Source organism: Polyodon spathula, unplaced genomic scaffold (genome assembly GCF_017654505.1).
Source record: "Polyodon spathula isolate WHYD16114869_AA unplaced genomic scaffold, ASM1765450v1 scaffolds_1558, whole genome shotgun sequence".
Classification (NCBI taxonomy): Eukaryota; Metazoa; Chordata; class Actinopteri; order Acipenseriformes; family Polyodontidae; genus Polyodon; species Polyodon spathula.
In genome coordinates this window covers 1,685-13,858 of record NW_024473035.1, presented here as the reverse complement: position 1 = coordinate 13,858, position 12,174 = coordinate 1,685, and the positions used below count along the sequence as shown (strand labels likewise).

At 49.0% G+C, this 12,174-nt stretch overlaps 1 protein-coding gene across 1 annotated transcript; it reads right to left on the bottom strand.

Moving 5' to 3' along the window:
- Positions 1-291: 291 nt before the first annotated feature.
- LOC121309871 (soluble guanylate cyclase 88E-like) lies at positions 292-11,350 on the bottom strand. Its single transcript, XM_041243035.1, has 17 exons — positions 11,174-11,350; positions 9,290-9,466; positions 8,646-8,778; positions 8,138-8,312; positions 7,515-7,606; positions 6,824-7,081; positions 6,150-6,300; positions 5,411-5,536; positions 5,014-5,134; positions 4,687-4,816; positions 4,304-4,450; positions 3,745-3,891; positions 2,527-2,683; positions 1,926-2,035; positions 1,722-1,811; positions 1,056-1,174; positions 292-844 (listed from the first exon to the last, which is right to left on the bottom strand). Exons 2-17 carry the CDS (start codon positions 9,415-9,417, stop codon positions 493-495), a joined length of 2,436 nt encoding a protein of 811 aa, XP_041098969.1. The 5' UTR covers positions 9,418-9,466; positions 11,174-11,350; the 3' UTR covers positions 292-492.
- Positions 11,351-12,174: the final 824 nt, after the last annotated feature.

Here is a 12,174-nt window from a genome sequence, read left to right as displayed (position 1 = left end):
CCACACTGTGAATTCGGTGGCTGATCCGGGATTTGAACCTCTTGGTATCAAGCCCCTTTCTTTAATCCCTGGACCATTTCTACTCTTACCTTAGAGTTCTGCATTTATTTTTTTGAAGTTACAGTGAATCATTTCCAGGCTAACAAGAGTGAAGAAATTCTACATTGTATAGATTCATTATCATCTTTAATGAGATCACATTAAAAAAAAATTACAATGACTTCTCAATCACAACCCCCACATCCCCCCCCCCCACCCCCCCCTTTTTATATTGTATTAGAATTAGGGCTTGTGATTTGCGATGTTTTACCCCGAATTTTCTCCTCTCCTTTAAGAATTCAATTGATCCCTGTCAAGCTGTTCGTGTCTCTTGATCACACAGCTGAGAAACGCATTCATAGTAAAACTGATTTCCTATACAGGGTTTTATTTCAGTGAAACAACTAAATTCTTAAAAGACAAGAGAAAAGTCAGGGTAAAGCCTCGCAAAGCCTAGAGCAAACAGCAGGTGGAGCTACGGAGGGGCAGGGTGGCTGTCAGCCGGCTATGACGATCGTTGCCCTTGGCGACGCAGAGAGGCGGGGCCGCGTTCTCGGAGGGGCCTGCAGGGGGCGCTGCAGTTTCCTGAGCGTTGGCTCCGGCTGCCTCCGTCTTGCTGGCCTTGTTGTTCTTGGTCTTTTTGGCCCTCTCTTTGTCGCGGGGCTCGGGCAGCGGGGGCTCAGCGGCGCCCTCTAGAGGCTGGGGCAGGTCTGACGGCAGGTCCTCTGACGGTTTGGTTTCTTCTGTTTGTTCCACTGGGTTGTTGAGATTTGAGGTGGAGCGCTTGGCTTGGCTGGAGTTTGTGCTGGCGGGAGAGAGAGGAGGGGATAAAACACAAGGGTTTAGTACAGTCTTGAATATGTCTGAAAGCGATGCCGCTAGCGTGCAGATTTATTACAGCACCGCATCGCTTCTGCAGTTTTGATTCTCCGCGCGTCTGAAATCAAACCACTGGAACTGAAAATCGTGGAAAGATTGCCCTGGCAGTACTTGGCTAGCCTGCTGGGATCGCCCACCTCTTTGTGCTGCCCTCCTCGGAGTCTCTCTGCTCGCTGCTGTATCTCAGCTCCACTGGAGATTTGAAGGACAGGTCTTTTTTCCCCTTGAGCCAATAGGTCTTCATGTAGCCTTTACCCTGCCAGAGCACAGAGACAAAGACAAATCCTGGGAACGTTCCCTCTGGAAAAGCTGATTTATTTAGGATTCCCTTCTGTTTTATGATCAGGGGCTTCTGATTCCCTATGTTTTACCGCCCAAAACTTTTCTACTCTCCTTTTAAGAATTCAGTTGATTAAGCCGTTCGTATGTCTCAGTCACACACTGAGAATAAAAGTTGACCAGACCTTAATTTTTCATTGACAAGCAGAACATGCAAACAAGATCGCAGTGTGTTACCACTAAGAAACTCCTCTGTGTTAAAAAGCGCCGATGAAAAGTATTTGATGCCAGAACGCGCTTTATTAGAATCGTTCTACGAGACTGCGTTTACAAAGAGGAGTCACTTCTGCTTTCGAAAGGAAAAAGTGTTTCGCTGTTTCCCAGAAAACAAATGAAACCAACTTCGCTACGAACGCATTTCTTGGCCGTGCGACTGAGAGACGCAGGCGGCTTGACGGGGGCCAACTGAATTCTTACCAGGAGAGGGGAAAATGATATGAAGACAATCTGAAACGCTTGCTCACCTTCACAAAGATCTTGCCCCTCTCCTCGATGATGTAGGGCTCGTGCTCCAGGTGGTCCTTGCTGGTTTGGCTGATGTGAATCTGCATTCCCTACACAGAAGAGTAAAGAGGTGGCTGTTCGAGATGTTTCAGCGGGACAGCGAGCAACTCATAGAAATGCAACAGAAAAAAAAAACAAGCAGGCTCTGATGCTTCAACGCTCACCACCCCGTTGCTCTCCATGCGGGAGGCTGTGTTCACCGTGTCACCAAAGAGACAGTAGCGCGGCATCTTCAAACCCACCACAGCGGCGACCACCATGCCAGAGTGGATCCCTGCCACCAGAGAGAGTTTCCAGAGGATCAAATCAGACACATTTCTCACGCCAGCTCAGGGACACGGAATTGACTTCAATAGCTGCCTATTTATGTGTTCATTTTTACACAACGAGGTCTGACGCACGAAACCCGTGGAACTAATCCTGACTTTGCATTATCGTTTAGAGGTTTCGTAGAGGTTTTTATCCAAAGCGACTTACAGAGACTAGGGGGGTGAACTCTGCATCGTCAACAACTGCTGCTGCTGCTGCAGAGTCTCTTCCAATAGGACCTTGTTTGTTTTGCGTCTCGTCCAAAGGACGAAGTCACTTCACCTCTTTGGGCTCCATCCTCTGTAAGTCGCTTTGCATAAAAGCATCTGCTAAATAAATAATAATAATAATAATAATAATAATAATAATAATAATAATAATAATAATAACTCCATCCACCCATCCCTATATATACTAACTGGTAATCAGTGTTTTCAATGGACTGGGTTCTCTTACCCACTCTGATCTGGATGTTGTCCCCAGTAGAGGGGTCTTTGAGGTGGTCGATGGAGCTCAGCATGTCCAGGGCCATGTCACAGATGTGGTGGGCGTGGAACGTGGTCTTGTTAGGGACCCCCGCCACCACCATGTAGGCATCGCGGATAGTCTCCACCTGCACAGGGCAAACACACGGGCTGGCTTCACCAGGGGAGCGGTTCGCTGCTGGGTCTGTGTGTGCGCTTGCTCAGGATCCCACTTCAGAATTTGTATAATTAGTGTCTGTTTCTCGTTAAGTATATGGGGAAAACGACCAAGCGATGGTGTGCAATTCAATATGTTAACAAGGGAACATTATTCAGCAGCTTTCACTGGACTCTATGAAGCTGAGGGAGTTCATTCTATATAGAGGGGGTGCAATTCAATATGAGAACAAGGGAACATTATTCAGCAGCTTTCACTGGACTCTATGAAGCTGAGGGAGTTCATTCTATATAGAGGGGGTGCAATTCAATATGAGAACAAGGGAACATTATTCAGCAGCTTTCACTGGACTCTATGAAGCTGAGGGAGTTCATTCTATATAGAGGGGGTGCAATTCAATGTGTTAACAAGGGAACATTATTCAGCAGCTTTCACTGGACTCTATGAAGCTGAGGGAGTTCATTCTATATAGAGGGGGTGGAATTCAATATGATAACAAGGGAACATTATTCAGCAGCTTTCACTGGACTCTATGAAGCTGAGGGAGTTCATTCTATATAGAGGGGGTGCAATTCAATATGAGAACAAGGGAACATTATTCAGCAGCTTTCACTGGACTCTATGAAGCTGAGGGAGTTCATTCTATATAGAGGGGGTGCAATTCAATATGTTAACAAGGGAACATTATTCAGCAGCTTTCACTGGACTCTATGAAGCTGAGGGAGTTCATTCTATATAGAGGGGGTGCAATTCAATGTGTTAACAAGGGAACATTATTCAGCAGCTTTCACTGGACTCTATGAAGCTGAGGGAGTTCATTCTATATAGAGGGGGTGCAATTCAATATGTTAACAAGGGAACATTATTCAGCAGCTTTCACTGGACTCTATGAAGCTGAGGGAGTTCATTCTATATAGAGGGGGTGGAATTCAGCTTGCTCGCTAGCTTGCAGTGCTTCGGAAAACTGGTCCCTGGATCATTTCTAATTGGTGAGATTTGTAAAACCCTTGTCTCCTGGCACCCAGCTCTCACCTTGTACACGTTGTGCTTCTCGCTCAGAGTATCGAACACGATGTAGATCTCGTTGAGCATGTCCACCACTTGCATGGGCGTGATGTGAATGCAGATCTCGTTGAATTTCACCACGTCGCTGAAGAGGATTGTCACGTCTGGGAAGACCTGAAGAACCAACCTCATTATAATTAACTGGGCGGACGCTTTTATCCAACGCGGCTTCCAGAGACCAGGGGGGTGAACTCTGCATCATCAACAACTGCTGCTGCTGCTGCAGAGTCTCTTCCAATAGGACCTCGTTTGTTTTGCGTCTCGTCCAAAGGACGGAGCACAAGGAGGTGAAGTGACCTGCTCACACACACACACACACACACACACACACACACACACAGAGGTCCCAGCAGGTCTTCAGTACAGTGATGCCCCTCCTCTCTCCTCTCCTCTCTCCTCTCCCCTCTCCCCTCTCTCTCCTCTCCTCTCTCTCACCTGGCAGGTCTCCAGTGCAGTGATGCCCCTCCTCTCTCCTCTCCTCTCTCCTCTCCCCTCTCCCCTCTCTCTCCTCTCCTCTCTCTCTCACCTGGCAGGTCTCCAGTGCAGTGATGCCCTTTCTCAGCCGGTCTGCCACGGCTCGGGGGATCATGGCGTAGAGCAAGGAGTCTCCCCTCTTCTTCTCTTCGTCCAGCTTCTTGATGATCTCCTGCAGCTGTGCATACTTCTGCTGCTCCTGTGAGGAGAGAGGGGGAGGAGGAGAGAGGGGGCGGTGAGCGAGGTACAGCCAGCAGTGTGTGTGTGTGTGTGTGTGTGTGTGTGTGTGTGTGTGTGTGTGTGTGTCTCGTGTGTGTGTGTGTGTGTGTGTGTGTGGGTGTACGATGTCTCGAGCAGGTTGCTCTGTGTGTGTGTGTGTGTGTACGATGTCTCGAGCAGGTTGCTCTGTATTCCTGCGTCTCCACACTCTCTTGCCTGATCCAATGCTAGCTGCAGCTCTGCAGATTGCTGTGTTCCCGCTAGAATCAGCTCCCTGCTGGAGTCGTGAAGATTGAGATCGTTCACGTACACGCCCATTTTGATCATATCCTCCACCGTCTCAATACTGGAGAGAGAGAGAACCAGGCGAGGAAGGGTCATTTTGTACAGTTATCCAAATACTGTTATAACTTCTGGTAGACTTCTGCAATATCTTTGATTGCGTGATATTAAACAAAATATCTACATTACGTTCATCTATAACGCTTTGTAAAGCAGCCCCTGGTTGAAGGTTCGAGGGGGGTGGGAGGTGGGGGTGCTTACATGGGGGTCCCGAGGAAGATGAGGGAATCCCACTGTGGGACGTACTTCATCTGCCCCTTGAGGTGCAGGGGCTTTTTGGGCGGCTCCCTCATGTCTTCAAAGATTGTCTCGCTGCACTTCCCTGCAGAGAGAGAAAGAGAGAGAGAGCAGAACCTGGCTGTAAAACAGACTTGACCTCTCAATCCTAAAATTCTAGGCGATGCAAAACTTTTCAAACTCGAATCTTTTTCAAGTTTTCAAATCTACCCGCATCTGGGAAGCGGGGCGAGCTCGGGAGGACCCCGGTGCCTTCCTCTCTTCCCGAAACATCCATGCGTTCTTACAATTCAACCAAACGGCAGGAACGTACCCCGTTCCACCGAGGACTGGAGCCCGACCTGCCGGTACAGCAGCTCACCTGTGACGGTCTGAAAAGCCAACAGCTCTATATCCTCTGCTCCTGAGTTGGTGGAGCTGTTATACTGAGAAGCCGCGCTGCTGTACTCTTGATCCGCACTCTTCACCTCCTCCATCGCCTTGGGCTCTGAGGAGAAACGCACACCGTTAACACAGCCCCCCTGTAGCAATGCTGTTCTATATAGTGTGGCGTTCCCTGTGCGTTCCCTTAAACTCACTAACAAGGCAAGCTTGCGATACAAGTGGCTTTTTCACGCTCCCCTTGAAGAATTCAGCCGATCCCCGCGTCTCTCCAGCACGCCGCTGAGAAACGCGTTCGTCGTGAAATTGATTTACAGGGTTTTATGTCTGTGAAACAGCTAAATGAGCTTTCTGTGAAACATGCACTGGCTCGGGGAACGTGCAAAACGAGATTATCGACGTCTTAATAATCTGTGTTCAGAAGCTCTGATGAAAAATCAAGTATTTGTTGCCGGAACGCGCTTTATTAAAACCGTTCTGCGCGACTACGTTTACGCGAACAAAGAGGGGTCGCTTCTGCTTTCGAAATTGAAAAAGTCTTATGAAAAACCTGTTTAGTTGTTTGACAGACAATAAATGAAATCAGTTTTACTGTGAAGACGATTCTCAGTTGCGATCGAGGGAGTTTAAATCGCGTCCCTTGCTGGACTGATCAGCGTTTTAGAGCGTTTTGAAGCACCGCGGACCCCCCTGTCTTGCAGCTCGGGTAAAGGCGCTACCTCGCTCCTCTTTTTTGGGCTTCTCGCTCTCCTCTTTCTCCTCTCCCTCCTCTCCCTCCTTCTTGTTCAGCTTGGGCAGGTTCGTCTTCTGTTTGCTTTCCACCACGGCTTTGGACAGGAGCTCGAACACGTTGTTTAAGTGAGTGTAGATCTGAGGAGAGACAACACGCACACACACACGCACAAACACGCACACACACACACACACACACACACACGATTCATCATACGTTCTCAGATACAGAGGGAGTTGCTCTACTATATTTTAATTGCTTTATTATTATGAATTAGTCATTTAGCAGACGTTTTTATCCAAAGCAACTTGCAGAGGCTAGGTTGTAAGATTGTACTTGTACTTGTACTGCAATCTTACCCGGTCCAGGTTTTATTTAATACACGCTCACCTCAGGTGTGTCTGATTAAACTCCTAGCAAAATCAGGACTGGATCAAACCGCTATGCAGATGGATCATCAACCAGAAGGATCACACTGCAGCCCTGTCACTCTCCTGGAAGCCCCTCCCCTAGCCCCTCCCATGGATCCCCTCCACTAGCCCCTCCCTGGTCCCATGGCTCCTAGCCCCTCCTCTGGCTGTGCCCTAGCCCCTCCCCTGGCTCCTCCCCTGGCACCTCCCACCTTGCTGAAGGTTTTCCTCTCCTAGCTCTGACACTCACATTTTCCCAGCTGAACTCCAGCATGGGCCTGACCAGGGTGAACTCCTCGTTGAATTTCTTGCCCTGCAAGTCGGAGAAGACCTCCTTGAGGCCGTCACCGATGCGGTACATGGTCATGTCCCGCCGGAAGATCACGCTGAAGGGGAACATGTCGAAGAAGATGGCCCTCTTCATGGGGAGCTTCTCGTAGCCCGGGGCGGTCTTCTGCTGAGGCATGCGGTGCTTGAAGGCAGCGTTGTCGAAATTCATCTTGTACACCTGAGTAAGCAACGGCAAGCCACAGGTCACTCCCAATCAACAGCTTTTTTTTCTCCCAATCAACAGCTTTCTTAATACAGGGTCCCCCCTTTCTTATGAAGTTTCTAATCAAAAAGGGGGGGGGGGTTGTTATTATTGGCATCGGTAGCCCACCTTTGCCTCGCCCATAGAAGGAAACTGAGTAGCAGCTCCTGAGCTCAAAGAACCACAGATTTCTCAAATTAACCACCAGCGCCATCTAGTGCACAGCTAACGTATTGCAGGCGACATCAGCTCGATTCTCTAGATGGCGCTCTTCTACGGTGGCACTGGTCTAGTCTGTGCTGCATGCGTCTCTGTTACCCCTTAATTAACAGTCAAGCTGCATTTGACTGCTAGAGAGCCCCTGACGAATGGATGGTCCCGCTGCATTGCAATCAAGCTGCCCACGCACCACGTATGTCATCTTCTCCGTCTCTTCCTTCGACAGGATCTCCACCTCGATGTCTGTGCTGTAGAACTGCCGACCCACCTGAGACAGCTGCCCTGCAAAAGCAAACAATTGTTACGGCTCATTATCACAGTGGTTTTCTTTTTAGTTTGGACTAAACCTCAACCCAGCAATCCTCCGTGCAGCTGCTCAGGAGACCCGAAGGTTCAGCGACCAGCTTCCTCTTCCACACCCAGCAGCTCCAGAGCGGAGGTCAGCGCGATACTGCCCCCTGGAGGACAAGCCCTGCGGGTGTCCGCTCTGAACTCGCTGGGGACCTGCGCTCCCCTGACAGTGTGACTCCCCCCTGCACACCACGCGGCCTTGCCCTTACCAGGGGAGACCCTCGGGGACCCCTGCGCTCCCCTGACTGTGTGACTCCCCCCTGCACACCACGCGGCCTTGCCCTTACCAGGGGAGACCCTCGGGGACCCCTGCGCTCCCCTGACTGTGTGACTCCCCCCTGCACACCACGCGGCCTTGCCCTTACCAGGGGAGACCCTCGGGGACCCCTGCGCTCCCCTGACTGTGCATGTCAGAGAGCAGTATTGTTCAACCTGCTTGCGTGTGCATGTGCGTGTGCGTACCCTTGACGAACTGCGTGAAGCCCTTGCGCGTGCTCCGGTAGTGCAGCGTCAGGCTTGTCTCGCACTCTTCCTCCACGCAAAAGCTGGGAGGCTGCACCTTGGGGAAGGAGAAGCGGAAGTACTCGTGCAGATTGTCCAGCTCGTTGATGAAATCCCGAACGTTGCGCCCCAGGACCTGAGAACGACAGCAAGTCCCATTGGAGGCAACTCTGCAGCGGCAGCATGATGCACAGTTCACCTCCCCCTAGCCTCTTGGATCGAAGCTAAATTAACAGTTATTGCAGTTAAAATGAGCTTCTCACTGATGGTGGAAACAAACAACTTCAATTAAGTTTGTTGACCACACAGCTGCTCAGGAGACCCGAAGGGTCAGCGGGCTTCCTCCGATCCCACGCCCGAGCCAGCTTCCTCTTCCACACCCAGCAGAGCGGGGGTCAGCGCGCTACCGCCCCCTGGAGGAGGAGAGGCCACAGGGCCGGGCGTCGGGAAGGGAAGCGCGGTACTGTACCTTGAGGATTCTCTCAAAGCCGTAGTTGCCGATTCTCTTCACCATGTAGACTCCGAACGCGTACATCAGCTCGTCGTGGGTTTTGCCCAGCACCTCCCCCGCTGCCTTCGCCAGCCGCAGGATCAGATTGTCACTGAAAACACAGGGGGTGCAAATTTGGCGCCGTGGCGTTAGATCCTAGCGCCAGGGTACCTCATGACCTTTCTGCTCTCCTGCAAGAATTCAATTGCTACCTGTTAAGGCATTTCGCGTCTCTAAATCCAGTCTGAGAAATGCATAACCAGCAAAATCTTTTTCCAAATTGAGGCAGGAAAAAATTAGCTGAAAAGTTAGCAAGATAGGATCCAATTCACATAAGAAGCTGCCAGCTAGTTTCTGTATAGATAAAAATGTGCTGAATGTTTAAAGAAGAAAACCTGGAGTGGAATATCCCTCCAGGACCTGGGATTGATAGGACAGCTCCAGGTTATATGCATGACTTCCAAATCAATCAATCCCGATCCTGGAGGGCCAATAATCCGCTCCAGGTTTGTTTACTTCAGCTTTTAACGAATTGGTTCAATTGGAGAACAGGGTTTGGATCAAACAACAGGACTGGAAAGGGACACCCCTGCTGGATTTGAGAGAAAGCCAGCGAGCCCTACTTGTACATCTGGTGCCGGACGAACTTGAGGTGGGGGATCTCGGCCCGAGCTTCGATGAGTCTCCACACGTCCTCCCCGTACGATTCATTGATGTAATCGTTCACCGCTTCCAGGTACAGACCGTACATCTTGTGGGATGGGGCTCCGCGCAGGTCGATTCCGGGCGTTTCAAGCACTCTGCGGGGAAAAGAGGAGCCGAGTGACATTTGGGATTGCTAGCTTTGGTTCATCTTTAGCTTTGCAAAGCACTGTATATGTTTGCTTTACTTATTGACTGATAGTCCAGGTTTTACTGTGAGTTTAATAAGACACACCTTATACTGTTTCTATGCTTTACCAGACTTCTCTGTGCTTTACAATGCTTCCCTATGCTTTACCAGACCTCTCTGTGCTTTACAATGCTTCCCTATGCTTTACCAGACCTCTCTGTGCTTTACAATGCTTCCCTATGCTTTACCAGACCTCTCTGTGCTTTACAATGCTTCCCTATGCTTTACCAGACCTCTCTGTGCTTTACAATGCTTCCCTATGCTTTACCAGACCTCTCTGTGCTTTACAATGCTTCCCTATGCTTTACCAGACCTCTCTGTGCTTTACAATGCTTCCCTATGCTTTACCAGACCTCTCTGTGCTTTACAATGCTTCCCTATGCTTTACAATGCCTCTCCTTTACAATGCTTCCCTATGCTTTACCAGACCTCTCTGTGCTTTACAATGCTTCCCTATGCTTTACCAGCCTGTGCTTTTACTTCCCTGTGCTTTACCAGACCTCTCTGTGCTTTATCACACTGTGCTGTGCTTTTACTATGGGACACTTTTATAAGGGTTAGTTTACCAGGGTTTGGTAAAGAAATTAATTGCCAACACCAGTTAAAAATGACGTTATGTTTCTATAAATTCATAAACTAAAGTACTCTGTTGAAAACAACCACCAGGCATCAAATACCCTGAGACTCAAACGAAGCGTTTTATTTTAATCACCGAAAAAAACACGACTTTTTTTTAAAATTATTATTATTGACGATAAACAACCATTCCTGATCAGAAGCGTTCAAACGTTATCTCCCCTTCCTTTATCAAAATCAATTCCCAATCACTCCCATCCCAAATTCCCATTCCTTCTGAATCCATTCCCATTCCTTCCAAGGGATTCCCGTGAAGGACTGGATTAACTGGGAATTGGAACTGGGAATTGATTTTTTTTTTTTTTTTTAAACTGGAATTGAAAAAAAAATAAGACTTGACCCCAAACCCTGGTTTAATTATTATTTATTATCACACTAAATAAAGAAATAAATGAAGCGATTAGTTATCGGTGAGGTCATGTGCAACAAGACAAGCAGGTCACCAGTGCGTTTAAACATTATTTCCCTGGAAATCTGACATATTGCGCCCTGTTTAGGAACCGGGCAGCCGGTTCAGTTTGCTTCCTTCCTGGTAAATGAGCCGCACGCTTTCTTTCAAACGTCTTCAACGGAAAAACAGACGCCAGCAGCTTCAAAGACGGGAAACATATTTCAGCTCAGCAAGTCAGGGCGAGATCTTCACTGATGGTGGGAAAGTGTCTTTAAAAGCAGGTGGACGTTAAAACAAATCTATAATTTCCTTTTACAATTTTTCAAGTACGCTTTGAAACGATTCGACGCATAGCAAGGGGGAAACTGTCAGTTTTGCATGGGACAACGCTAAATAAATGTCCTGCTGTATACCTACCGCGTTTAATCGTGAAACAAATATATTATTTTTAGAATTTTTTTTTTTTTTTAACAATGAAAACAAAACAAATCCCAACCCTGCCCACAGCACACACTTCCACGCGTGACAAATATCCCCGCAGCCCAAAACTCACCGGACAGCGCTTTTGCAAACCCTTGATTCTCTTACCTCCAGCCGCGTCCGGCCGCGCCACAGGGATACAGAGCGATTCCAAAGCGCTTCTGTCAGATAGGGTGCGGGGGGGACGCTTCCCCTCGGACACCCCTCTCTCACCCTTGCCCAGCTGGCCGTGGCGTGTGACTCTCATGACCCTGCTGTTGATGTCATCTCAAGGGCCGCTGGAGCGCTAGGGAAAGAGGCAGGGTATGGTTTTGGCAGACAATAACCTTGTAACACCTCGCAGCAGCTCGGACACGGCGTGTGTGTGTGTGTGTGTGTGACCCGTCTTGAGAACTGGACGGGGATTATTTTTAATATAAACAAACTCACTACCTATTTGGCTGCTCCTGAAAAAAACACACACTTCATTGAAACAGATATAATGACACATACAGTCTGGTTTTCACAGCGTTTCGTTTTGTTTTTTGTTTTAAACCGGGGTGATTTTGCTCCGCTGGTCCCGTCCTCATTATTTTGGCGCACCTCTTGCAGAGAGTCGTTTTTCAATCTGAAAAGAACTATATTTTGCTTTAGTTGGGGGTGCAAGGGGTGGGGGGACCCCTGGGTGTCTGTTGCTTTTTTTTTAGGGGGGGGGGGGGGGGGGGGGGGGGGGGGGGGAACTATGCATCATTAACAACTGCTGCTGCTGCTGCAGAGTCTCTTCCAATAGGACCTCGTTTGTTTTGCGTCTCATCCGAAGGACGGAGCACAAGGAGGTGAAGTGACTCGCTCAGGGTGACACACACACACACACACACACACACACACACACACACACACACACACACACACACACACACACACACACACACACACACACACACACACACACACACACACACACACACACACACACACACACACACACACACACACACACACACACACACACACACACACACACACACACACACACAGCGAGTCAGTGGCTGAGCCCGGATTGAACCGGAATCCGCCTGGTAACGACTCTCTTTCTCAAAACCAGCGGATTACTAAAACCTCACCTTTAT

Bases quoted from the DNA above. Each gene is read 5' to 3' on its own strand.
- LOC121309871 (XM_041243035.1), bottom strand. From the start codon at position 9,417: ATGTACGGTCTGTACCTGGAAGCGGTGAACGATTACATCAATGAATCG. The intron at 7,607-8,137 runs GTACGCACACGC...TTGCTTTTGCAG, and splicing joins CTTCACGCAGTTCGTCAAGG to GGCAGCTGTCTCAGGTGGGT. The intron at 5,537-6,149 runs GTAGCGCCTTTA...GTTTCTCCTCAG, and splicing joins GCCCAAAAAAGAGGAGCGAG to AGCCCAAGGCGATGGAGGAG.